General features: G+C 41.1%; 2 protein-coding genes and 1 long non-coding RNA gene across 6 annotated transcripts in view; 1 reads left to right on the forward strand and 2 right to left on the reverse strand.

Moving 5' to 3' along the window:
* TCF20 (transcription factor 20) overlaps positions 1 to 1182 on the reverse strand; it is a 214826-nt gene extending 213644 nt beyond the window's left edge. For both annotated transcript variants that reach the window (XM_081877580.1, XM_081877578.1), the window contains exon 1: positions 955 to 1182. The gene's annotated coding sequence lies outside the window, so the exon portion shown is untranslated. The remainder of the gene's footprint in view (positions 1 to 954) is intronic.
* LOC309350656 overlaps positions 178 to 27766 on the forward strand; it is a 28073-nt gene continuing 484 nt past the window's right edge. Inside the window, exons 1-3 of one of the 2 annotated variants that reach the window (XR_014160475.1) lie at positions 178 to 441; positions 1205 to 1339; positions 22730 to 22801. This is a non-coding gene — a long non-coding RNA (uncharacterized lncRNA). Of the gene's footprint in view, positions 442 to 1204; positions 1340 to 7684; positions 8279 to 22729; positions 22802 to 27766 lie in introns of those variants that run through there. The other variant, XR_014160476.1, reaches the window with a different exon arrangement.
* On the reverse strand, positions 6416 to 27761 carry NFAM1 (NFAT activating protein with ITAM motif 1). Of its 2 annotated transcripts, XM_081877668.1 has the most exons (7): positions 26988 to 27761; positions 23780 to 23908; positions 23159 to 23500; positions 22717 to 22829; positions 20781 to 20867; positions 11693 to 11779; positions 6416 to 7669 (listed from the first exon to the last, which is right to left on the reverse strand). In XM_081877668.1, exons 1-7 carry the CDS (start codon positions 27040 to 27042, stop codon positions 7595 to 7597), a joined length of 888 nt encoding a protein of 295 aa, XP_081733794.1. In that variant the 5' UTR covers positions 27043 to 27761; the 3' UTR covers positions 6416 to 7594. The 2 variants fall into 2 exon arrangements, with proteins under 2 accessions (XP_081733794.1, XP_081733795.1); XM_081877669.1 differs by lacking the exon at positions 23780 to 23908 and having other exon boundaries at positions 6419 to 7669.

Consider the following 27766-nt stretch of genomic DNA (forward strand, 5'->3'; position numbering starts at 1 on the left):
TTACACGTGTCTGAGAAGTCTTTGGTTCAAAGCAGAGAAAGGCAAAGATCTGTTCCCCAGGGTTAAACGCTGGGATTGTTGAAAGCCCGCGCGCGTGCGTCCCTCACACTTAACAGAAGGAAGGTTGCTAAAGAATGTGAAACGTGAGCTCGACAGATCCTTCCCCACTAACCGCTTCCCTCCCTTCTGCCTTCAATAATACAGGACATTTCAACAACAGCCTGCTCTTCAAATCCCTTCCAAAAGGGGGAAGGGCTCAGGTTACACGGAAAGGGGTGGTGGTGTCTTTTTCCTTCAAGACTCATCACCGCCGAGATGATGAGTCTTTTCATTTTTGTTTCATTTCCCGCGCAGTCAAATGAAAGAGTTTGTTTTGTTTTTATTAACCTGCCAAAATTCCGGGATGGGGGAAGAAGACGAGAAGAAATCCATTTCATATCTGTATGTTATATTCATCCTATTTGACGCACCTTAAGAAAGAGAGAGGTCGTGTTTTTTTAAACTGTTTCCACTTTCTGGGGTTCTTCCTCCCCCCGCCCCCATCCCAGGAGTTGCTTGTTGTTTTACCCCATGGGAATTCGCTCTGGATACCTCTCCTTCCACATTTCCTCCTATCGAGCCATTAAAACCTGAGTAGTTCGGGAAGGGAAGTTTTTCTATCACACCTCCAGGAGCTTAGCAATCTTGCCCGCGCCCCTTCCGCCTACATCTCTCTTCCACCCCCCAGCCACGCAAAAAGGGAAACGTGGGGAACGGAGCAATCATGGTAGGAGCAAAGGAGCAGCTTCTTTTCTTCCCCTGTCACGACTCCTTCCCCTCTGCTGAGGACCTTGGGCACATCAGCCGCAGGAAGACCGAGCCAGCCCCGCTCCCCAGCCCCCAAGCGATGTAGCCTGAGGACGAATGATCTTTGAAGCCTGTAAAGATCACTTTCCTCCAGGAGGACATTCTTACCTTGAGATGCTTCCTTATTGTCCCATCTTAGCTCCTTTGTGTGTGTGTGTGTGTCTGTGGGGGGGGAGGGAGGGAGGGGGGCTGTGTGTGGGGTTTTTTTTTTTAAAATATAGATATGATTTTGTTGCACACACACACGCACACAAAAAGAAAATGGTTAGAAATCCTGTCAAGTCATGTGATTGATTGAATTATTCCCACCCCTCCTTTTCTCTCTCTTTTTTTCTATCCCCCCCCCCTCCGCTTTTAGGACAATACTCGGCTGCCTTTACTCAATGTGTCAGGCCAAACTGGCGGATGACAGAGAGGAGGAGCGCGGCTGCCGCTGCCAGGGCTTGGCTCTCTTCGCGGCAGCCGGGGCTGGAGATGAGGATCGAGCCTGGAGGTACCGGTGCTGTTGATTAGGGTCTGGCATCTCACAGTGATGCCTTGAAGAGTAGGAGGGCAAGTCTCTCCCCACCACACACACACACACACACACACACACACACGTGTACAGACGTGCAAATATATACTGTATATGCTCTTCCTTTTCCTTTGCCCCCTCCCGTCCCTGCTTCCCAAGTCTTTGAGGAGAGGACCTCGAACCGAGTCTGGGAAGGCAGCAGAAAAAGCCGGGTCGCTTCTGCCTCAGTGCAGCACGTGTCCAAAAACACACACAAAAAACCTTGCTCTGATTTTTCCTGACTGAACCACCGTGCTAACTGAGCTCCCTGCCTATTGATGTCCGGCAGGCGATTTCACAATATTATTTTCGGCGGGTAGATAAGCCTACCCACTCGTTTAGAACATTTGTAGGAGCTTTAATTCGTTTTCGTCTATTCTACTGTGGTTTAAACTTCTTGTATGTTTTTAAGTACGTTTGTAATATTTTTGTGATAATTTTAATCTGGTTTTTTTCCTGGGGGGACGCAAAGGTACGCATAACCCTAAACATTTTGTGAATCTAAGTTTGGCCTCATTGAGGGGCAGTATTTCAATACAAGTAGGAAAATGAGGGTACCCCTAATTTTTTTAAAAAGAAAAACACTGATTTTAATTCTTGATCCTTTTTTTGTAAAACACACTGAGGTTTTTTGTTTGTTTGATGGAGCAGTATATAGATTTTATGAAAATTAACAAAGAGATTTTAAAAACTAGTTCCTGGAACTGCAGGTTGGAAATTGGCCCATTTCCCTTTCTGCAGATCTGAATTCACTCTACTTCAGCGATCCTTCCGCAGTCAGAATAAAACAAACGGGATATAAAGCAAAGTAATGTTTACACTTAAGGCTATTCAAAATCATATGTCCATGTTATCAGGGGAACCTGCCTTCTGTGAGGTACCTTAGCAAAATATTTGTCCTAGTACAAAATGGGACCCTAGTAGAAAATAGGGCCCCAGAAATCTTATCAGGAATCAATCAGAAATAGATTGGAAGAATGCTAGATTTGGGCCACACCATGTTATAGCATCCACACCATCAAAAGATTGTCATCAACAAGGTGCCTTACCATCATGTCCCATGGCCAAGAATAAAACATACCTCAAAACAGGCAAGGGGAACCTGTGACCCTCCAGATGTTGGCAGACTGCAACACCCACCTCGCCTAACCATTGGACATGCTGGGGCTGGGGCTGATGGGAGCCAGGTGTCCAAAAACATATGAGAAGAGACATTTTACCTCTGCATTATACAGATAACATGCTTACATGTGATAATAAACATACAATTAAATAGAGAAGAAATCAAATAAGGAAACTAAATACGTTTATATTTAGCTACTTTTGCACCACAAATTAACCTTTGGGACACCCAAATATTATCATTCTTAATTACTGCTACTAGTGGTTATTTTTATAGTCTTTCAGGATACAAATCAAAGGCAGCTAACAAGGAAGCATGACACTATATTGTAAAATTCACAAAAAACAACATTAATTTATATAAAGTAATCAGGTTTCCCAAGTGGTGGCTCTGTTGTGGGCAGGAGATTGCTCTGCTGGAGCAGATTTAGAGTCTTTTCATATAACTGCTTGCTTCTCATCCAGTCCGCCCCCACTGCTAATTTTTGAAGCCACCTTCATACAACATTGGCCATGATCCACATTGATTTTGTGGTTTCTTGACAAATATTGCTCTTTGGCTTGTGTTTTCTTAAAGCAGTTTCAATCTGATTCGAAAACTGGATATGAAATGAGCGGTAACGTGAACATATCCTAACAGGGATATTTGTGGTATGTTTCTCAGGACTGATGTATAGAATGCTTTACTTAACTCATTATATGGTTAGATGAAAAATGCTATTGATTTTTGAAAGAAATTTATAATAAACAGTAACTTCCTAATAAATTAGAGATGCCTTTGAAGAAGGTCTTGAGAACCTCCAGAGGTGGTCCACAGACATCTTTATGACAGGTCTACTCTTAATGCTTATGGGAATTTACTCTTGCTAATAATATACATTTGATTATTAATAGACGAAAATAATTGTACTCTCCCAACAATTGCACTATGCTGTTAGACTGCCACAAAGTCTGGAAAAGCCCTGTGTATCAATAAGTAATTTTGCATCTTATCTCTTTATTTTCCATCTCTGTGGTAGCTGATAGAATGCCGCATCAAGATCTTTACGAACATGTGGTTGGTGAATGAGATGCCATAGACAAAGTAGGACAAAATTATCATCTTCTTCATCATCCTCATTATATATTTATTTATACCTCGCTTTTCCCCCCTGATGAGACACAAGGCAGTTTACAGATAAAAACAAGAACCACTAAAAACTTAGAAGGCTAAATCATTAAAATACAATTAAACATTGATAGAATTAAAATCATATATAAAATCTGTTTAAAACATACCAATAATTACAATAGAAACAGCAAAGCACCAGCCCTTTAATTAAAAGCAGTCAAAAGAAAGTCTTCACCTGTTGGCCGAAGGACAGCAAGGAGGGAGCCAGCCGAACTTCTCTAGGGAGGGAATTCCAAAGTCTGGGAGCAGCCACCAAGAAGGCCCTCTCCTGCATCCCCATCAAGCATGCCTGTGAGAGGAGCAGGACCAAAAGAAGCGCCTCCCCTGAAGATCTCAAAACCCAGGCAGGTGCATATTAGGGAATGCAGTCTTTCAGATAGCTTGGACCTAAGCCTCGTTCCTTTGGAGCTTAATCCTCAAGAGTTGTGGAAGAACAGTCCTTTTTACTTCAGAAGACTTTGTTCAGCGCTTTGAGTAAGGTCAGTAGCCTCTGTTGGCCTAACCCTTAGGCCAAAGCATTTTAGTGTCTATGTTTCTGTGATAGGTAGGTAGACCTGTTCCAATCCATGCCACCATGAAAGTATATAAACATGCCATCTGAAATCTTAATATTAGAATGGTATGGAATACTGAAGATGTTATTGCTGACATTCAGCCTGTACCCTGAACTTACTATCTCATGTTGTAGCATGATACTTGGTGAAACACCCGTGTCCAAACAGGCATAATCACAACTATTATGGGAAGCAATAATATCACAGATAAACAAGCTGATTGCATTTGTTGTGGACTAAATGTATACAATTCCACTAGTGGAAGGAGCAGCACAAGATCTTGGCAGAGGTAAAGACTTACAGAGAAGACAGCCAATGAGAATCAAGGGCACCATCTGGTGGCTTAAGGGACAGCTTTTCTTAAATCCATCCTCCCTCTCCCTTCTGTGCAGGCTGTGTTACTGGTGGAGGGGGTGAAGAAAACCCATATAAAATACCTGGAAGGGATGAGTATCCTCTGGCAACAAAACACAACACAATGGCAGAGTTTGCTAGTTGTAATCCATTCGTGAAATATACAAATTCTTTCAAAGCCAGTGCTGGAGAACTTACGTCATCTCTTGTTCCATCCGAATGTACATTTCTTGACTGCTTCTTGTCCTTTCCTTTGGGTTTCTGATAAACATTCCTTCCCCTCAACCCTTTCTTGTGGCAGCTTTGAAGGTATTTCAAACTGCTGTCAAGTGTTCACTATTTCTGCCTCTATACTGTGAAGGCCTAATGTCTGCATCCCACTCTTAAAACCACAACTGTAGATCTTTGGATCCTGACTAGTTTGTAGACTTCTTATGGTATGTTTAAATGAACGCACTTCAGCTGAGGCCAACCAAGTCTGTACCAGGTAGAATCATATTATTTTTATTTCTGGTGTGTGACATTTCTGTTAATGCAACTCAATATATTTTTCTCCCAATGGTGACACCGTTGCTGATTCATATTCATAATGTTCTCCACTAAAGCTTCACTATATCCCTACTGAGTGTTATCAGACAAGGGATGAGCATGGCAAGCTCATATTGATGTCAGTCACAAATTAACTTCAGTTGACTGATTGGATCAGATTCCTGTAGTTTATGTCTGCTATCAGCAAGCTTTCCTTTGTCTTTCAGCCCCACTGTTCAAAATCTGAATATCTGATTACATTTTATGACATACATGTTATATACTTTTCCTGCCCATGTCATGCATCTGATAAAATAAGTTTTCCTTTCACAAGGACAGGTATTAATATATCTGTTAAAGCAATAGTCTTTAAAATCTGTTAATAGTAGCCTGCTATAGGACTAAGTTTTTCATTGCAAGAGACTAATATAGCTCCTCTTTGGAATCTGTAGTTTCTTCCTGAGGGATAGTGTTGCAGGAATTAATGTATGGGTTGCGGGGGGGGGGGTTGCCCCTCCAGCAGATATCATGCACATGCAGCCCACTACCAAAATCAGCACAATCACTTTTGTGACTTTTGTGATTTGTCCCCACAAAACACTTCATCACAGTTTCTTCCTATCTATTCAAAGGGCCTCTGCTGCACAATACCAAATGTAAACAATTCACTGATAAATGTATCTACGTACTGGCTCACTGGGAAAACTTCAGAAATTCATACAGACATGTGAGCTCAGCTACTCAGCAGCCCCTCTGCCTGAGCATCCTGATACCTGAGTGCCAGACAGGTAGCCATTCCAGAAATAACAAACCCAGATGAAGACAAAATGGTGTGATTAACTTGGCTGGGAAACAGGGAAATATAAATATCTATTTTGTTACACTTGATGGGTGCTTGGCAAGGGGAACCATGGGGCAGGGTCCAGGATGCTCAGATTACTGCCACCAGACCTCCCCTTTCATGATGTGACCATGATGTATTAGTGATGTAGTTTGGGGGGGGGTGTAACATGGGGATTAGCAGCTAATAAAAGTTTGGTTTCTCTTTTGTTCGGGGCTTCCATCTTGTTTCACCATGTGGCAGGTGGGAGTCCTGTCGCAACAGTCTTCAATAAAGACCAAGCCTACTGGCTTCTGTTTTGCTCTGGTATTCCTGGCTGGTGTCCTTGTTTTTTTTGTCCAAGTAAGCCCTCAGATTTCTCCATTAACAATGCCCAAAATGGATTCTTTGGATTTGCTGTTAAGAGGGGGTTCTAGGAAACATGTAACATTTAATAACCTATATTTATTATACAAAGCATTTTTACCCTGCTCTTCATCCCAAAAGGCTCAAAGAACAGCCAGCATAATGTTAGCAAATAAGATGGTTCCTGCCCGCAGACTTCTAAGCTAAAGAAAAAAGAAGAAAGTTTTGCTGTTTCTTCTTATGTCAATGCATTTCTGAAGATTAACAAACAAACAAAATGTCCTTGATTCATGGGCACAAAATTTTCTTTAGAATATTTGTATATATTGAAAACACTTATAATAGTCTTTTTGGCTGTGGCTTAAACCAAAGGCCTCTTAGGGCTGCAATATTAGTGTGCCCTTCTTCTCCCAAACACAAAATATTGTCTAAAATTGAGAGAAACCTCCAGGTCAGTTTGAATTTTATCATAATTGCACAGGTCTAAGTATCTGACTTCATTACAAAAATCTAATGCATGGCCATCTGCACTTTTTTATTCATTACTTAGAACTACCTAAAAAATTTAGTAATTTATTCATGTATGCGACTACAGTGGCAAGAATGTTATTTGCCAAAAAATGGAAAGAAGTCGTCCCGATGAAAGAAGAATGGATACAAAAAGTTATGGAATATGCAGAAATGGCGAAACTTACCAGAAAAATAAGAAATCAATATAACAATTTTTAAATAAAAGAATGGAAATGGTTTATTGAATATCTACAAGCAAACTGTAAACAGATAAGAACATTGGAAGGATTATTGTAATAACATGCAATTTTATAAGAGTATATATTTAAAGTAGATGAATAAATGAGCAAGTTAAGTTAATTTAGAATATGTAGGAAATGTAAAAAAATAAATTTAAGGAACCGCAGAAAGAGGAGGAAGTAGAGTTAGAATGATTGTAAAACTAGTGAAATGTATATAATTGAAAATCATAAATATTTTTTTAAAAAATCATAGCAAACTCAGGAGATTCCCATTTTCTTCTCCCAAATCTCTCTTTCTTTCCCATTCCCACTTTCTTAGCCCATTCTCTTCAGTATAAAGCATGTGTCTCAAAAAGCTGGATTTTCTAGGAACAATACTGGGCTGCTCCATGTGTTGATGTGTATCAGTATTACCTGTATTTACATCAGTAGAACATTTTGCATGTACCGCTTGTTCCATGTTGAGAATTCAGAACCTTCTTTTGAGCTCTGGAGAAAGGCAGGGCTGTGCAGTGTAGCTCTCTCTCCTTAGATGTTCTCATACAAATCTGCTGTATTGTTCTCATACACATCTGTGATTTCTTGCGTTATCTGTCGAGACACCTGTAAATTGGCAGGGGAGAGGTAAAAAACATTATGTTCTGGAATAGAGGACCCCATATATAATGGTACAATCAGTCTCTGGAATAGATGCACTGGAGGACACGCCATGGATGCAGCCCTAATAGAAAGTAAATATTTATTTGCTACAACCGTTACTGCTTCAAAAGAGCAGTGCAGCATGTTTCAGTGCTCCCCTTCATCTGTAGGAACATCCAGTTAGTGAAGCAGAACCCTGTCCATAAATATAAATAGCCCTTTCAATTGGCAGAGGGATCCATCCCATAAAAACAAGATAGCAGTTAAAACTGGGCTTGGGTTTGTTAGGAAGGTGGTGTGGCTGCACTCTGTTCCAGGTGATTGCCATCAGACTGAGACTCTGCAATCGTCTGCTTTTCCACCAGGTATATAGAGTGAAAAGCTGCCTAGGCAGCACCTTGGTGATGTACCAAGTGTGCTGCAAAGTGTGCACTTAGTGTTGCACATGGAGACTTGAAGACCCCCTTGCTTGTTCTGCAGGCACCCAAGTCACTTAGTGTAGAGTCAACCCGGGCCATCGAGACTGCATTCCTACAGCCATCGGCCGCCATGAACCACCACTGGCAGCAGCAGGTAGGTTCTATATTTAAAACAATATTTTATTCTCTTGCTAATTATTCTGTTTTGAATGCGTATTCTATATTTGACCTCCTTTAGTAAGGTCTTATTTTGAAATATTTAAGATAATATTTTAGTTTCCTGTTAATTATGTTGCTTTGAATGTACATTTTCTATTCGAGCTTCTTTTGGAGTGTTTGATCCTGGAATGTTTTATTTGATGTTTTTATGTAGGCTGTAAACTGCTTTGAGATTTTAAATATCTATATATAGAGTAAGAGAGAGGGGGGTATTGAAATGAAATAAAACAATAAAAATTTAAAAAGAACCTTAAAATATTAAAATGTGCAGATTAAAAAATAGCTAATACTTCACTTAAACATTTACAGTTTAAACATTTTAACCACCGCCCCCATAAGCTTGCTAGAATAAAGTCTTCACCAACTTTCTAAAATGGAACATAGAGCAAGCTTGACAGATCTTGTTGTGGTATGTGTTCCACAAGAAGTAATAAAGGGCCATAGCTCAGCAGCAGAGAATGTGTTTTGCATCTACAAGGTCCCAAGTTCAGGCCCCAGCAACTCCAGTTTAAACTCCAGTAGTGGGTGATAGCGAAAATCTTCCCCAGAGATCCTGAGGAGCTGCTGCTAATCAGATTGGATAATACTGACATTGATGGGAAAGTAGTCTGACCTGCTATAAGGAAGTTTTCTATGCTCCTGTGAGAACTTGCACCTCTTACTTTTCAACCCAAGTTTAAGTAGCAGTGGAACAGGACCTCATACATGGGATAGCTGCAGGTCTGTTAGGGAGGCCATGAGGACCTGGATGACACCCAAGAAGGGAACCTTCATATGGATGTTACAAACCACTAACATTAACAGTTCAGGATATCTTCACAAGGTATAGCAATGTGAAAAAGAAACCCTCAGGCAGTTAGGGCTTATCCACATTCCTCTTGTCCTACTGCTTTCCCCCAAGGAAACCCACTCTTTAGCACTCATTTGGAGCAAACAGCAATTCAGGTTTTCAGTGAATTGCCATTTGTTCTGATTTAGAGATAATGCGCTCGAAACACAGGAAACACAGGCCCTGGGTAAGGGGGTGGCATGTAATACTGAATGCTATGAGTACAGTGAAGTGAAGTGAAGTGAAGTGAAGTGAAGTGAAGTGAAGTGAAGTGAAGTGTGTGTAGACGTTTATACAGAATAATGGAGGTTCTGTATTTACCATACTGTTGTTGTTTTTGTTGTTGTTCATTTTTTCTATTCCCTTCTTCAGTTTAAAAAACATTGAAGGCCTAACCTGTCAAAGTCATCAGTTTGGCTTCATATGTTTACCTTAACATTGGCAAGTGACAATTCAGATGTTACTTTCTTCTGGCAGATATGGGAATCATTCATGTTTCTGCATATCCACCAAAAAAGTGACATAATACCCAGCAACAATGCGTCTCACTTGTACTCTGATGTGTGTACTCCAAAACACATTTTAGTGCATGGATGAAATCCACAAGATTCTGATTCACACATTATATTTCTGTGGGTATGCTGAGTTGCATTTGACTCCACATCTGCTGTTTCCAGAGAACAACCAACATCCAAATTGGCCCCAAGAGCAATATAGGCATAATCTGGAAATTAAGCAGCTGGCATTCCAATTGGACTTGTCTAGAGAGAGATGCGCTGGCAACCTTTATATGTTTTCAGAGCCAAGCATAGAAACAAGACACCAGATAAATGGCAGTCAAGTACAAATGTTCCCTTTCTAACTTGAGTTAGAAGAATTAGCTCATAATGAAATATGCTCTATTTTGGAAGAGATACAGGAGATTCTTACTACATAGTGTTCTAATACACAGAAAGCACATTGCTAATTCAAAGTATAAGGGTCTAAATTATATTGTTGTTTAATGGTCTGAACCCTCAATTTGCCTGATGAAGAGTTCTGTGAAACCCAAAAGATTGAAAACCTTTTCATGATTGGCTGATCTAGGAGATATTGACATATTCTCTTTCCATTTTCTGGCAACGTACATAGCATACATGACAGTACACATAATAACCCAGAATCTCTTCATAGTGCAGGTTGCTAACAGTGCAATTTTGCTTTACCTTTAGCAGAATTAATTTGACTGCACTATCCAGGCACTGTGCATGTGCAAATGTTGGTTATTCCCCCTCTTTTCATTTTTTCCATTCTTTCTAATTTCAAAGGCACCAGTAGTGGTTGGTTAACTGGATTTTTTGTAGCCTTGATGATGTGAATTCTTCAGCACTTGCTCCCTGCTTCTTTCAATGAGTTCTGTTTTGGCAAAGTATGCGCCCGTTGAGATTTCTGTGACTCCATTTTTCAATGGTTTTTATTTATTGCACATGCAACAATGGAGAGGCAAGATTTTTCTTTTTTAAAATCCGAAACACTATAGAGTAGAGCACAGCCAGCCAGAAGCCAGACTGGGATTTACAGATAGATCTCCAGATGATTTACAGATCAGCAAAATTCCCAATGGGTTAAGCATAGTGGCAACAAAACCATTTCTCCCCCTTCTAAATTAGGCTGCTGAAATCGGGAAATATGCTGGGGGGAGGGAGGGATACCCAAAATTTGTGTGTGATCAGTAATGTCTGTGAACTCCGTTTCTGGTACAGTACTGAACATGCCCTCGGAGGCAATTTCCCCATCAAATCTATATCCACCTTCCTTAGCCACTATTTTGCACCTGTTTCTGGTTAGTGAATCTGAGTCTTCTAGTGAAAAACAAAGCAGATCCTGCAAACCTGAAGTCTGACCACTTCTGGATACATTTTCAGACTTGCCCTCAGTCTGGTCATACCATTATGTTATGCCTTCGGTTCAAGATAGTTACATATACATGCAACCCAAGTTTTGAAGGCGTTATATCAGGTTGACCTGGTCATGGGCTATTTTAATTTGATTAAAAGTTGTCCTCTGGTTACCCTGCTGGGAAGATGTTACTGTTGAACCATTCCAGAAAAACTGGATCAAAAGTGTCTACCTGACAAGCTGATCTGGAAGCACAAGGAACCTTTAAAGTGCAATGGTGAGAAGCAGCCCCTGACCTGTAGATTTTATCCTTTATTGACCCTGAAGAGCTGCTTCTGCCTTAGTAGTGGATACACATGACCCAGATAAAATGTATTATTAGAAGTGGCTTGTCTTAATCTTGAGCATGTAGAAGTTATCTATGCAGTGTTCAGAACACCAGGAAGCATACCTCACATGCCCTGTCAGTCGAGGATTCAGACAGGAGATACTACGGATGGTGACAAGTAATTTGGCTGAGTTGGGTGAGCCAGGATCTGCAGATTATAATGTGTTTGTTCTTGCTAGCATTCCCATCACACATATGGCTTCTGTAACAGCAGCCAACCCAGAAGCGAATGGGGATAAAAGTATCAGACTTACCTTGACTGCTGGCACCTTTTTGTGCAATGGACTACCTGTACTTTTATTAATGGCAAAATAGACATCGGGTTCCCGGGGTCCTAATTCCTGAAGCAGGAAGGAAGGGGAAGGACACGTGTTAATCATAATATCCTATACATACAAATTAAATTATAATTCCTACCAATGGTTTTATATTTCTATGTTGGGATCTCGATAATAGACTATTCTCATCCCAGGTAAATGTGCACAGGGGTTTGCCCTAAATTATGTACATCCCCCAAGGTTCCCAAGTGAGGATAGGGGAAATTGAGAAGGGAATAATCTTCATGAGAATGGCTCTGCATTATTAACCAGTTTGGGCACCAAGCAAACATTGTTGATGTCCTACTCCTTGGCCCAACACTAGAAACCAAGGCTTCAAACATTTATAATATTACAAGCCTTGAATTAAAGTCTGAGGGAAGGACTTCCGGGTTAGCGCCTCCAGCAATGGTGGAGCTCCTCCGATCGGGAGGAACCGGCTCCGTGAAAAACAGGGTCTGACCGCCACGGCGACGGCGGAGACCCTTAGAAATCACAGACGGGAGAAGTCTGTGAACCTGGCACCTTCTGCGCCCCCCCCCAATCGCGGGGAGACCTGGTATTGGGAATCCGGAGCGACGTGGGGTGAGAGGCGCGGTGCTTTGAATCGACCGCTTATTTCACGGAGCGAAGCCGCATTGCTGCTGTCAGAGAGCGCTGACTTTTTTCCTGTGGACAATTGGATTTTAAACAACAACCCATGAGTAGAACGGGAAATTGAGCTTTTAAATAATTTAATTTGGCACCGAACGGGGAAGGTTCAAACAGGAAGTCCACCTTCCCTTTCTGTAAATAGACTGAAGCAAAGTAGTTGTTAACTAAGGTTCTGGAAAGTCTTACGTAAAGGATTAAAACTCCACTGATTGAAACTATTAATTTTGACCAAGTGAACCTGCAGGAGAAGGTGAAAAATTAAAAATTGAAGCATCACGTCTCTGAACCTGGGAACGGTTTGCAAAAAGTCCATCGACGGTAAACAGGACAAATTTGACAGCTAGCTTTAATTTGACAGCTAGCTTTAATTTGACAGCTGGCTTTAATTTGACAGCTAGCTCTAAAAGAAAGACATTGTTTCTATTGTCCGCTTCTGCACTTAAAAAGAAGAAAAGGTAACTGGAAACTGTTACTAATTTACTTTTGGAATTGTGCTGGAAAGGATTGATACAAATGGAGACTGTCTTCCTCTAGAGGGAGTTTTGGGACATTGTTGCAAGAGTGCAGCTGGGAAATTGGTCTTAAGATAAAGACTGTGAGAAACTAGTTCTGACCTTGAACATCTTAAGAATGTCGGCAAAGGAAGATGTAGCGTCTGTACTGAATAGGACAATCTATCTATTGGGAAAGCTGCATAAACAGATAGATTCCCACCATTCCCACCACCCTTCTGAGTAATACCCCTCCCCACCTTCTCACTATATAGAAGGGTCTGGTGACTTCTGTTTCAGTGTATCTGAAGAAGTGTGCATGCACACGAAAGCTCATACCAAGAACTAACTTAGTTGGTCTTTAAGGTGCTACTGGAAGGAATTTTTTTATTTTGTTTTGACTATGGCAGACCAACACGGCTACCTATCTGTAACTGGAACTATGGAAGGCACCACATTGAGCCGCATGAAATGGAAGTCCATCAACCTCACCAAGAAACTTGCACAGGTACAGACTGATATCTTCTTTCTTACTAAATGCAAAAACCTGGACATTATACCCAAGGGTCTTAGAATTAAGAACCCTCTACAATCCACGTATCCCACTGAATATGCAAGAAAACTATGCAGCACTTTCTCTAAGAAGCTGCTCAAACATCTGATCAGCGTTCTCTACTCTAAACAGAAGCTAATAAAGGAGGAACTCCTTGTATCGGACAACTCTATCAGGAACCACCAAGCTTGGCAAGAGTTCCAAAAGGAAAAACAAAACATTTACCACTCTCAACTGGAGCTACTGAAAAAACAGAAAAACAAGAAACTCTCTAACCTTTCCAACCTACAGGCTACTAATCAAAACAAGATCAACAATATTGTCAATCTCTCACAGCAAGCACTCAGCCCAGCTGAGGAATCAGTCCGTTCACATGGACTGTCATTCTGCCCTGCCAAATCCCCACAAATGATTCAGTTCTGTGGGGACTTGGAAGCATTTTTCCGCTGTTTACGCCTGAAGGAGTATTTTCAACACACACAACAACAAGACAAAGCAGAACAAGCAACAACTTCACAACACAACACCTCTCAGCCCACTGGAGAACAACAACCACCCTCCCAACAGAACACTGACCACCAACTACCACCGAAAAAGTGTTACACAAAAAGGGACTCCACATGGACCCCTCCTGATGGACGCAATACCACACTGGACTTGTACATTGACTGCTTGCACCACAGAATCCAAACAGATGTGACCAGAAAACACCATCGATAACAACAAAATCTAAACCATGCTGAAAGGAGAGCCATAGATAATCTCAGAAACAACCCAGACATTATAATTAAAGAAGCGGACAAAGGTGGAGCTGTCGTCATCATGAACAAAACTGACTACATTCAGGAGGCTCACAGACAACTTTCCAATACCGCCTTTTACATAAAATTGGACTCAGACCCCACACAAGAATACAAAAAAGAACTGAACAAGATTGTTAAGGAGCTACCCCCACACATCCAAGAACAGATCCTCACAAACACACCAACAGAACCTCGACCAGGAACTTTCTATCTTCTACCTAAAATACACAAACCAGGAAATCCAGGACGCCCCATCATTTCAGGTATTGGCACTATTACAGTGGGTGTCTCCGGTTATATGGACTCTGTTCTGAAACCATATGCCATCAGTGCTCCCAGCTATGTACGTGACACCACAGATTTTCTGAGGAAAATACAATCTTTAAATAATCTTCCTAACAATACTATACTAGCTACTATGGATGTGGAATCTCTGTATACCAACATCCCACACAACGATGGTTTACAAGCTATAAGGAACACCATTTCAGATAAAACCACAGCGGACTTTGCTACCAAACTCTGCCAATTTGTCCTTACCCACAACAACTTCAAATTCAGTGATGACCTGTTCCTTCAGATCAGCGGCACAGCAATGGGCACCCGCATGGCCCCACAGTATGCCAACATCTTCATGGCAGATTTAGAACAACGTTTCCTAAACTCCTACCCACTCAAACCTCTCTTGTACCTGCGATACATTGACGATATTTTTATCATCTGGACACATGGCCAACAGACCCTGGACACCTTCCACCAGAAATTCAATGATTTTCACCCCACAATCAACCTAACAATGAATCAATCTATGCAAGAAATACATTTTTTGGACACCACTATAAAAATACAGGATGGGCGCATAGACACCACCTTATACCATAAACCAACTGACCGACAAACATATCTACATGCCTCTAGCTACCATTCCAAACATACCAAACAGTCCATTGTATATAGCCAGGCACTACGTTACAGCCGCATCTGTTCCAATTCTACAGACGGAGACTCTCACCTAAGAGATCTACAGCAAACCTTTTTAAAACTAAAATACCCAGCAGATGAAGTTAGACAACAGATCAACAGAGCCAGACTGATACCCAGAGAGAACTTGCTGCAAGACAGACCCAAAAAAGAAAATAACAGAACACCTCTAGTCATCACATACAGCTCCCAAGTTAAAACAGTACAACGCATCATCAGAGATCTACAACCTCTCCTGGACAATGACAGTTCTCTTTCTCAAGCTCTGGGAGGAAGACCTTTCATTGCCTACAGAAAGCCACCCAATCTTAAACAACTCCTAACCCACAATAATACTACAACCAGACTTAACACGGACCCTGGCACCAGAGCCTGCAATAAACCCAGATGCCAACTTTGCTGCCACATACACCCGGACAACACCATTACTGGCCCCAACAACATCACACATACCATCTCGGGACTATTTAATTGCTCATCGTCTAACATTGTGTATGCCATCAAATGCCAACAGTGTCCTTCAGCTCTCTATATTGGACAAACAGGCCAAACCTTACGCCAAAGAATAAACGGACATAAATCTGACATCAGGAATCACAAGACAGAGAAACCAGTAGGAGAACACTTCAATCTCCCAGGACATTCTATACAAGATCTCAAAGTAGCTGTTCTATTACAAAGGAATTTCAGAAATAGACTGGAAAGAGAAGCTGCTGAATTGCAACTTATTACCAAACTTAAAACCATGGAGAGACCTGGTCTGAACAAAGACATTGGATTCTTATCTCATTATACATGACAAAGCCATTTTTCACCTTCTCACCCCTTGCTTTTTCCTGTAAGACCTATTGCAGTCGTTAAGAGTCGTCAACAGGCTCATCACAGCTATCTGCCAATCACCCATTCCCACCACCCTTCTGAGTAATACCCCTCCCCACCTTCTCACTATATAGAAGGGTCTGGTGACTTCTGTTTCAGTGTATCTGAAGAAGTGTGCATGCACACGAAAGCTCATACCAAGAACTAACTTAGTTGGTCTTTAAGGTGCTACTGGAAGGAATTTTTTTATTTTGTTTAAACAGATAGATGTCATGGCTACTAATATTGATATTTTGGGAACAAAAGTGGGCATCAGCATAGAAGTCGACAAGAACCCGGCACAAGAATCTTTCTTAACTGAACAAATTGATGAATTAGAGAAGGAGAAAGTTGCTGTTGTTGAGTATAAAGCAAAACAAGGGGGAGCCTTAACCCTAAAGAGGCAAATGGAGGATTACAACTTGAGGCCTTATATGACTGTAATTAGGAGAAGCCAGTTTTTGAAGATGGGTGCCTGGCCTTATTTGGAAAAGAAAAGGTGGAGAGATCCCCTTATGCAGGGATCAAGTGACTTTTGGAATATGAATTTGAGCCAGGAGGAGATTCGAGCTTTTGGGGCCTTTGGACTTGGAAGAATTGTGAAACAAGATTTGGAATACTTTATGGGCCCTAGCTTTAACTATGGAAATCTGGCAGACCTGTCAAGAAGGAATATAAGCATCGTTGGGTTGGAGCTCCCCCGAGATCTGCTTTTTAGCACCAAAGATTATCAAGAAGATCGGCAGAAGGCAAGTGAAGAAGAGTTAAGAGCCTCAGATATAAGATCTCCAGGTTGATGGACGCTGGGAAGTTGGTGGAACTGACGGCAGGGGCCGAGACCGGGGAGGGGAGACGGTGGAAGAAAATTGGGAATTTAAAGTGTATATATGGAGATTTAAAAAAATAAATAATGAGAGATGGAAAAATCGTGGAATGAAATCTTTATGGCCCTAGGGGAAATGTCTTAAGAGATTAAGTTCAAATATATTAGTTTTAATGAGAAATAAGATTAAACAAAGTAAAAATGGATGATTAATTGGTGAAAGAAGAGAATGTTAAATTACAGTATATTAAGATAAATTATTAGGATAAAAACAAAGATGAAGGATTTGCTGAAATATCTAACTGAACCAGAATACAAAGAGGGGAGGTGTGAGGAGGTCAAGGAAATAAGCTAAAGAAAGAAAGTTATGTAAAGGTTTGATTTGTTCTTTTTTTTATTGTATGCATTTTTTTTCTTTTTTGTCTGTTTTCCTTTTTTATCTTTTTTATTTGATGTGACTTGTTTTTATGTATTGTTTTGCTTTCTTTTTTGGTTTAATTGGGTGTTTTTCTGTTGTTATTTTTTATTACTCATGTAACCTTTAAAATTTTAATAAAAATCTATTTAAAAAAAAAAAACCCCTGCGGAAAGCCATCTAATTAGGTTTTAATTTGATCCTGACTTGTTTTTAGGAGGTAATTCAATTATTGTTTGATTTTATACTAGTGTTATATATTTGATGTTAGCTGCCCTGAGTTCGATTTTGGCCGGAGAGGGTGGGATACAAATATAAGTTGTTTATTATTATTATTAAAAAAATAAAAATAAAATAAAGTCTGAGGGAAAAGAAAACAATCTGACAAGAATCTTTTCTGCACAGGGTTGAAGTTATATTGGGATGTATTTAATTTGTTTTAACTTGATTTGTCACTTCTCACGGAAGGGGAAATAACCCCTAGATCATTCCTATATACATACTAGCTGTTTGCAGCCTAACAGTTAAGAGTGTTAGACTTGGGTTTGAAACTGTTTAGCCAGGGACCTCATGTATCTCGTAAGCTGCTTTTCCCCTGCCTCACAGGAGGGTCATGAATTGTCAGCATATTTTGGTGTGAGACATTGACTATAAACTCAATTTGTGTAATAACTATGCTACATAAGGGATTCATGTAAATATATTCAAATCTAAAATGACTCATTCCCTGACACTGAGACAGAGCTATATAACAACAAAATCCTGTGCATATTTACAAGGAAATACTTTATTTATAGAATTTCTATCCCACCTTTTGCTCGAGGTGGCATAAATGGTTCTCCCCATCCTCATTTAATCCCTACAACAACCTTGTGAGGTATGATAGGCTGAGAGGCACTGGCTGGTCCAAAGTCACCCAGTGAGCTTCATGCCCAAATGGTGGTTTGAACCCTGGTCTCCCAGGTCCTAGGTCCAATTCTCTAACCACTATTCTACACTGGAAGTACATTTCACATTGCCCAGCAGTGCTTTACTCCCTGGTAAATGTGTTTTAAGATTGCAGCTTAGGTGATTGAAAGAAAAATGGATTAGGTGATCCAGTTTTTTATCTTTTGGAAATACAGCAGAATACTCCACCCTACGCTTAATCCCAACAATTGCCTTAAGAACGCAATAGCCATGCTTAGGCTCCTCCTAGTTATCACTAAGAAAGGCTGGAGAAGAAGGGGGGGGTCTGCTCTTTACACCCCCCCAGGCAGCGCCTCAGAACACCCAGAACTGAGAAACCGAGTCTGCAAATAAGCACAAGCAAAGAGATGAAACATCTTGCCACTAAATATGTATGTCAGATGTATTGATGTTAAGTCTCTTATCTAAAAAAGGCACCCAAAACAGCACTTATGTGTGTTTATGGTAACGGCAGGTTGCCATGGTCGTGGTGGCAGTTCCCCTAGCAACAGGATGGTGGGAGGAGCTTCAGCATGCGGGAAGACAGGTGGCATTAACAGAAGAACGGGGAACGTGCAGGATTTGCAAGGCTCCGTGACGCAGCAAGAGGAAAAGAACAAATTGTCAAACTCTGTTTCCCACCACTCACTTCAAAACAAACTGATAATGCACAGCATTGTCCAAGAATCAATTCTCCTTCTGTGACTGCGATGGGAAAAGGCAGGAAAAGAGAAAAATGGGGGGGGGCATAGATGAAAGGACCCCCAAATAACAGTCAGTTGGATTTAGGCTTGACAGGAAGTTTTTTATTAGGTGGGACTGCAGCCATGAATACACCAGCACTATCCTAAGCTGACAGAGGATGTGAATTAACTAAATTAAAGATGATCTCACCACTGCAGTAGGTAGCAACATGACTGGGGGATGTTACAGAAGTAGGGAAGGCAAGGGATAGCTAAAACATGGTGTGAACCCCAAGAGAGAAGAGAGGTGCATTGAGGAACAGCCCAAGGCCTTTTTAGTATTGAAAGAACAGCCATTTGGGTGTTCTCACTGCTATGTTTGCACTGTGCCCACCTCCCCACAGCCTCCTCCCCATAAGTCCCACCTGCTGGGAAGCTAAAGCTACTTTTGCCCTGAAGTTCCTCATTTCACCCAGGCTGCCCACTGGTAGCCCCTGACTAGAAAGGCCTGTACTAGCTTCCTGTTCTAGCTGGGACTTTTCATGAGGCATGACAATATTCACTGTGTCCAGGTCCTAACTTGTGATTTACAGCTCTTGCCTTTTTCCTGACAGTTGCCAGCACCTCAGACCTGACAAAACTAGATAAAAGTTTCCTTCTCTGTTCTTTGAGTCTCAGCTGTTATTTTAAAGCATGATATCAAATGACAGTATGCCCTGTGACCTTTTCTCACAGCAAGAGGAAAGATGAAATGATACCTTTAACAACCACCCTTTGAATTGACTGGTAACCATAAACCGTAATTAAAACCTACTGCTCATGCATCTAATAGTCAAGGATAGAATACAACTTCCAAAAGCATCTAATCCAAATCTCGGCTCAACTCTATTTCCCACCCAGGTCATAAGAGCAATTTTCCTCCTGCACAGCTGCATGGCTTTCTACTGTTTTATCTTCAATGGCTCAGAGCACTTCAGCTTTCAACAATACGTAACAAATTTGAAGATGCATTTATTCAAGATGCCCAAGATGCTTTTCTTCGTCTCTGTTGCTTACTAAGTAATATAGCATATATCCCTCTTTTAAGGGATGGAATTGACAGGAAAGACCTGGTAATAGAAAGTGAATATGAAGTTCCTTTTCAATGACAGAGTTGATGCGTTAATCATTGCAGAATTATCTAGTAGCATTATGATTATCTACTAGCTAAACATGGATGCTTTAGCTGAGATTTCTGCATTGCAAGGGACTGGACAAGATGACTCTTGGGGTCCCAACTCTACAATTCTATGATTCTGTGAAAATAATATACACAGCATACTCTCCAGTGAGAAACCTGATGGGCTTTAGCAAACATGTGAATATTGGGCTGCAGGTTTATGAATTAGAGTCTTACTGTAAGTCACCATGTTCTTTGGTGATCAACCTTTTTCAGTGTTGTTCAAAAGAGCAAGGGGGGTACACTCTGTACATGCTCATGTCATTTATTTCTGAGGCTCATAGTTCTTAATTAAATTTTTCACACTGTACCTCATACATTTCTTTCCCACTCCAGGCCCCTTTTGACCCCTAGGTCTTTTTCCAATGCCTGGATAGTCCCTTCAACCACTGCAGGGGGTGGGTTCAATATCAACCACTTTGAGAAACCCTGGTCTACAGAGAGGGAACCTTCACACATACAGCTAGACATAGTAAACCTCCCTCTCTGCAGAACTTTGCAGTGGATTCATCCCCCTGAGCCTCTATCATGTTACACTTAATGGCTTCTGAATAGGGCTACTACAAAAAGTCATTCTTGATATACAGTAATACTCACAACATATGAGGGCTCTGGAGGTTCTGAGCTGCCTGAAGTGTGTGGAGGGGCTGGCCTCTGAGCAGGGCACTTCTTGATCTGTCTCCACTGAGGCCACACCACAAATTTGTGAGGATACGATGAATGGGAATAAATGGCAAAGCATAAATTCAACATGTACAAGCTTTGGTTCTTCTTCCTAATTCTTTACCTTTCAAAGGAGTTGAAAGGATTTTGAATACAGCTACCCCTTTGTGGTGTGAATAATAAACCAAAGCTTAGGAACTGTCCACATAATGACCTTTGAGTTCAGAGGCAATGCCCCAGAACTATTACAGAAGCACAAGGGCATCTGACTGTCCGTTGCAGCTAAAACTTCCTTACGGTAGGCATATTGATGGAGGTCAGTGGGAAATCTAATATCCCATTCAAAGCAATGGAAGTGGGAGTCAGTCATCTCCACCTTCCAGGTTGTCAATGGGATTAGCACTGGGTGTGCACGCTTGCTATTGAATTATCATTGAGTTACCAGGCCCAAATCGAGGTGTAAATTCTAGCATATAAAGCCCTAAATGGCTTGGGACCCAAGTAACTAAAAGAGGGTCTGCCCAATATCAACCAACTCAGGCCATATGATTGGCAGGCTCTGTTGGTGGTGCTGGGTGCTGCCCAGTTGGAGCTCACACATGATAAGGCTTTCTTGGTGCTTGTTCCCCATTTCTTGAATGTTCTGCCTGGTGAGATACCTTCATCGCCCTCCTTATTAACTTTAAAAAAGAATTTTAAAACATTACTGTTCACACAAGCATTTAAATAGCCAAAATATACTGCTCCTGATAACCTTGAAATTAACTGTGAGGCATGTGGCCATTTTCCTTTTTTTTATGTTCTTAGTGGTTTTTGATGTTTCCAATTGTTTTTAAATGATTTGAATATGTTTTTATTATAATTTTATTGTGTTGTGTTGTATGATGTTTGCCACCCTGGGTTCCTTTGGGAGGAAGAGCAGGTTCAAAATTTAATAAATAATACAATATAAGTATCAACCTTCAAATCTGCAGACATTTTGGCACAAACTTACCACAAGCCTAAGCCTGCAGTGTTTTCTCTTCTAAAGAACACACTGACCTTGTAAAGGCTGTCCAGGACTTCCCACTATTCAGGATAAGGAAAGTATGAAGATAAGAGCCAACTGGGTCAGGCCAATGGCCCCTCTAGTCCCATCTAGTCCAACATCCTGTTCTCACAGTGGCCGACCAGAAGCCCACAAACTGGTACTATGATATGAGTACTATGATACTCAAACAGATACTCATAACAGTGCTATGATATGAACTCTCTTGGTTTACAAACATGACAAATTTTTATTGCTGGCCAAGTAGCCAACACATAATCAATTTCTGCTCCAAACAGGGCTGCAATCTTCAATTAAGTAAAAGTTCAGGTACTTTTATTATACACCATTTTTTCATAGACCAAAAAGGCATTCCTGATTAGGAAACACTTCAATAATTAAATAAATGTTTTTTCACATGAGTTAAAATGTTATGTATATGTATATGTATATGTATATGTATATGTATATGTATATGTATATGTATATAAAACTGCAGATGGTAGGGAACATCCGTTTCCCACAGGAGGGGAGGGTCCCTCTTGAAGATGATAAGATGATGCCTGTATACTCACTTTCTACAGACAAAGAAATAATGCATTTTTCTTCAGAACTATTATGTTAGCCACATGCAAACATATGCAAATTTAATTGATTAATCAACTCAATCTTAATAAATTAAAATTTGATTAATCAAGTAAGATTTTTTTTAATCAAGTAGAAGCCCTCATTCCAAGCATTTTGTAACTGACTTTAACATTCAGCACTACTGAATGGTTGATGCTGCAAAACTTTTTGCATTTTGTAGCAAATGCAACACGATGTTAAGTAAGAATTACTTGCCTCTCTCTTCCAGAACAGCAGGACAGTTCCTATGATGCTTGCAACAGTCAAAATAATGGTAATGGTGATAAGGCACATCCACATGGTAAGAGGGGGCTCTGTATATCCTTTTTCTGCAAGAAAATGAGGAAAACCAAGCATGCAGATAAGCGGTAACTGGGAGCCAAGGCTCATTGTTTTAAATCTCTATCCCATTTTTCCTTCAAGGAACTCAAAGTCTCATACCTAATTGCTAGTCCATGAAAGCTTACATCAGAATAAATGAGTTGGTCTTTAAGGGGCTGTGATTTGTTTGCAATTAGACATTGTAATTTGTCTGCTTATAGTATACATTCAAATAAAGGTAGCAAAAGTTTTAAATGCCTTTACAAGATTTACCACCCCTGCCCCACCCCCAGTTGTTGTTCAACCCACCACCGCTCACTTGCCTTCAAGAACTTACCTCTGAAAAGAATAAATGTCCCATTTCCCCTTCTTACTTGGTTTTTAAATATCCAAAGAGCTTTGCAGTAGTAGGTACCAGAAACAGAGGAATGCCTAGAAGGCTTTATTTTAAATGGATAATTTAATGTCTCTGACTTGTTCTCACGACCGGGAGGAATTTCCACAGACTGTAGAGATTGCATGACAGTGATCTCCTTGCTTTCCGAGTCAATCCGATAATAGCTAAGGATGAATTTTGTATAATCTGGTTTATACATTACGTTTGTTTTGCAGATTGCATTAATTTCTTCATTGGCAAAGGCCATCTTGATTAGACGGTCATTATACACGTGGAGAGTCCCTGGTAGATGAGGAAAATGTTATTTTTTTAGTTATCAAGATCGAGAAAAGTTGCTCAGTCATCTATATTTTGGCAACAGCTGCCCATAGCCTAGAGCAGCCTGTAAGAAGGATGCAAATATTACCATATCTGAACAGTGGTGTAGCGTGGGGGGTGCAGGGGGGGCCGGCCGCACCGGGCGCAACATCTGGGGGTTAGGGTTAGGGGGCGCAAATCCACGGGTTAGGGGGTGCAAATTACTTGCCTTGCCCCGGGTGCTGACAACCCACGCTACGCCACTGTATCTGAATTGGAGTGAGATGACAACAGATTGAGTAGTCTGACAATAGAGGAGTGTACACCATGGGTGGATGGACTTCAGGTTGTCAGATCTACTTAGCTTTTTACAAGAATCCAAAGCTCCACCAGCTGGAGACAGGTACAAAAGACAGAGTTAGAATTAAAGAACAGGGTGAACACACTGTGTGTCTAGCAATTTGTTTTCAGGATCTGAACTCGAACCCCCTCAGGAGGTGGTGAACTCTCCTTCCTTGGAGGTTTTTAAGTCGAGGTTGGATGACCACCTGTCACAGATGCTTTAGTTGAGATTCCCGCATTGCAGGAGGCTGGACAAAATGATCCTCTGGCAACTAGGATCTCTACAGTTCTGATTCTATGAGTGCTCAGTCCTTTCATGCAAACTTCAGTAAAGGTGTCTAATTTAGATGGGAAAAGTCATCCTGCTGTTGCTCTTGTTAAACTATTGGGAGTCAGAAATTCCGGCCAATCTACTGCAAATGACTCAGGAATCTGCCGTTAGATCATAGAATCATAAAGCTGGAAAGGTCATTCTAGTCCAACCCCCTGCAGTGCAGGAATCTTAACTAGATCATACATGACAGATGGCCATCCAACCTCTGCTTAAAAACCTCCAAGGAAGGAGAGTACACCATCTTCCAAGGGAGTCTTTTCCACTGCCGAACAGCTCATATTGTCAGAAAGCTCTTCTGTATGTTTAGTCAGAATCTAATTTCCTGTAACTTGAAGCCGTTGGTTTGGGTCCTAGCCTCCAGAGCAAAAGAAAACAAGCTTCCTCTGTCCTCCATGTGACAGCCCTTTAGATATTGGAAGATGGCTGTCATATCTCAGTCTCCTCTTTTCTAGGCTAAACATACCCATTTCCCTCAACCATTCCTCAACAGGCTTGGTTTCCAGGCCCTTGATCATCTTGGTTGCCCTCCTCTGCACATGTTCCAGCTTTTCAACATTCTTAAATTGTGGCTTCCTGAACTGGACACAATACTCCAGGTGTGCATCTACCATTGGTCAACACCACAAGATAGTGGACTTAACCACAAGTCCACAATCTAGTTGCCTTTTTGACTAAGACAGTTCACAGGGCACCTAGCTTTACATTCAGAGAGCACACTCACTCTCCCCCACAGCGTGTAGACCAGTAAGCATGAACCAAAGCCTATATCTGTAGAAATGTTTACTTCTAATTAAATATCTGAATGCTGACATTAAATATTCTACAGAAAGTTTTAGACAAGGAGCTGAAGATCTGCCCCCCATGCCTTACTGCCATATGTAGAACCTACACACAAGGGCAAACTGGGAGCCAGCTGTCTCTGTTCCATTAATTCAGATATCACCAATTCAATTCTGGGTATTCCCAACCTGGAAGATGCCCAGCGAAGTGCTGGAGTACAGAAAGAGGATTGTGCTGACTCTAAAAACTGCTGTCTGAACTGGAAATAGCAAGTTTCAAATGATACGCAGAGTCCATTAGCAGAATGCTGTGGGAATTTATCATCTTTGCTGCCACTGACTTCCTCTTCTTCCTCCACCCCCCACTTACTACTGTTCATGTGAAATTCTGGTATGTGGAAAGCGATGGGCGGAAGTGGCCAGTTTACTCAGTTTGCAGCAATTCTTCAATACAGTTTAATGACAAAGACATAATGGGAGCAGGGAGAGAGTTTCAAAACTGGCTGTTTCGTAAAACATATTATCTATTTTCGTCTCATGCTCCAGGAAGCTGAAAGTAGTGGATGGGCGCTCAATGTTTGTCTTTGCCACTGCTCTGTGAGGCTGGATGGTGATGAGGTTCACATGAACCTTTGTAATTTTGATTTTTTTAAAAAGATATCTCACCAGTGTAAACACATTAAATAGCTGTGTATGGCTTGCTTATTAATTTCTGTTGATGAACCCATAAGCAGGACCCAACATGAATCCAAGAGCCTGCCCATAGGATCCCCACTCCCTCTTAAAAGCAAGATCTCCCCATGAGCCCAAACACATAGTCAACCTTGTAGAGTGAGTGTGTGTGTGTGTTATGAGGATTGCTAGATTACTGGTTAATGCGTATAACAACCAGCCATTGTGCACATTCACCAGGCCTCATAGAGAATGTGCACATCAGCCACGAAGAGGAAATTGTTCCTGTTTCCCAATCAATATATAAATGCTCCAACGGGCTTTGGGAAATGTGCAAATATTGACTGAATTTTGTACATTCTCTGGCCAAAGTTATTTTAATACATTTTGGATGTATTGATCCCTCAAGTGCAATTCGGGTTAAAAGTGTGAACCCTATAGCCCCAAACTGGATATTACATATTTCTGGCTATTTTTAACATAATTAAGATGTGTGTTTTTTTCATTGAAAACTGCTTGTTACTGACAGTCAGTGTGGTAACAATCAACTCTTCTGGCCCAGAGACAATAGTTATGGCAAACCTAAGGCCCAGGAGCCAAATGCAGCCCTTCAGTGTACTCTCTCTGGCCCTCAGGACTTAAAAAAAAGTTTTCCCACCCCTAGGCTATAAGAATTACTAAAACTGATAATGTATGTGAAGCATCTGGAGCACATAAGCAATATATACATGGAATATCACTGATTGTTAGCTAAAGTCCCATAAAGTTTGATGAGAGAGGGAGGGGGGAAAGTGCTGCAATACTTTCTGCAACCCTACCCACCACTATATTCACATAACACACTCACTCACTACACCCATTAATGCTTGATTGCTTTGTCAGTTCTGGAAAGTGTTAAAAGGCTACTTGCCTTAAGGCACTGACCATCAGTCGGTGGGTTTTATTATTTCATTATTTACAAAACGTTAATATTTCCCCTTCCGACTTTCAACTCAGAACACTCAGGGCAAGCTTACATTTATCAGTTAATGGGGAGAAGGAGAATAAAAACAAACTATTATTCAATTTTACACCCACAAATTTGGACCCACAGACAAGCCACACTCTATCTAATCTAAGATAGATCACCCCAATGGCACCAGCTTTATTCTTATTTTTCTTGTTTAAAAGATAAGTGGATGGAGAACAGGAGAGAGGACAGAGAAAGGGAGAGGTGATCATATACAGCAGAAATGGTTGAAAATACTACTGCTTTAAGAGACTAGTGAAAAGGCTTTCCCAGACTGAACAAATGAGAGATTAGACAGAAAAAAGGGGGGGGGGGGAGAGAGAGACATGATCTTACCACCATCTTGAAGAGTCCAGAGAAGTGTGATAACAGTATATAGACTGGAGGCCATGGCAGCATGTAAAAAGAGGTATAGGCTGAGCTAAGAGGTACTCTTACTCAGAAATGTCTTTCTGTCTCTTCCCTTTTCTTGGGGTGGGGAGGATGGCTTTAGGAGGAACAAAACAATACGTTACTGGTCGTTTGTTCCTTGTTCTGCCCTTTCTGCTGTATTCAGTGCTTTCTGCTTTGGGGGCTCTGTGCATTTTTAAAATTACTTTAACAGTTTGTTTACCACTTACTATGGTAGTCTCTACGCAGTGTGCAGGAGACTTCATACAACGAAAGTAAAAATGAGTTAAATCTATAAAATCAGATTACAGTTCAGCTATCTCCTATTTTGCAGGACCAGGGCTGGCAAATGAAACGAGGCAGAGAAATTGAATAGCAGAATCCATTAAACTAACAAGAGCACATTCTATGGGAAAAGAGGGCAATTAAAAGGTGTTTAGAGGGTGCTCCTCACTTTACACAATTTCACTTCTGCAAGGGGGGAGGCTGGAACGTAACCCCTGTGTAAGTGGGGAGTCACCTGTACGTTTGAACTGGGCTACAAGCAGGCTGCAGGCAGATGCCTGAGAGCGAGAGCCCTGTTGGATATCTGCTTGGATCCAAGGCTGTGACAATGGGAGAAGCAAGACTTTCTGGGTGTTAATGCTGTGGCCCCTCCACTATAGGCTCAGGTTGTATATAGGTGTAAATAAAACAATATTTCATAAAGACACCATGGTCTCTCC

The sequence above is a fragment of the Podarcis erhardii genome (assembly GCF_964252035.2).
Source record: "Podarcis erhardii genome assembly, chromosome: 10".
Lineage (NCBI taxonomy): Eukaryota > Metazoa > Chordata > Lepidosauria > Squamata > Lacertidae > Podarcis > Podarcis erhardii.

Bases quoted from the DNA above. Each gene is read 5' to 3' on its own strand.
- NFAM1 (XM_081877668.1), bottom strand. From the start codon at position 27,042: ATGGCCTCCAGTCTATATACTGTTATCACACTTCTCTGGACTCTTCAA. The intron at 23,501-23,779 runs GTGGCGTAGCGT...CTCATCTACCAG, and splicing joins CTCACTCCAATTCAGATACA to GGACTCTCCACGTGTATAAT. The intron at 20,868-22,716 runs GCAAGTAATTCT...GTGTGGCCTCAG, and splicing joins TGCTGTTCTGGAAGAGAGAG to TGGAGACAGATCAAGAAGTG.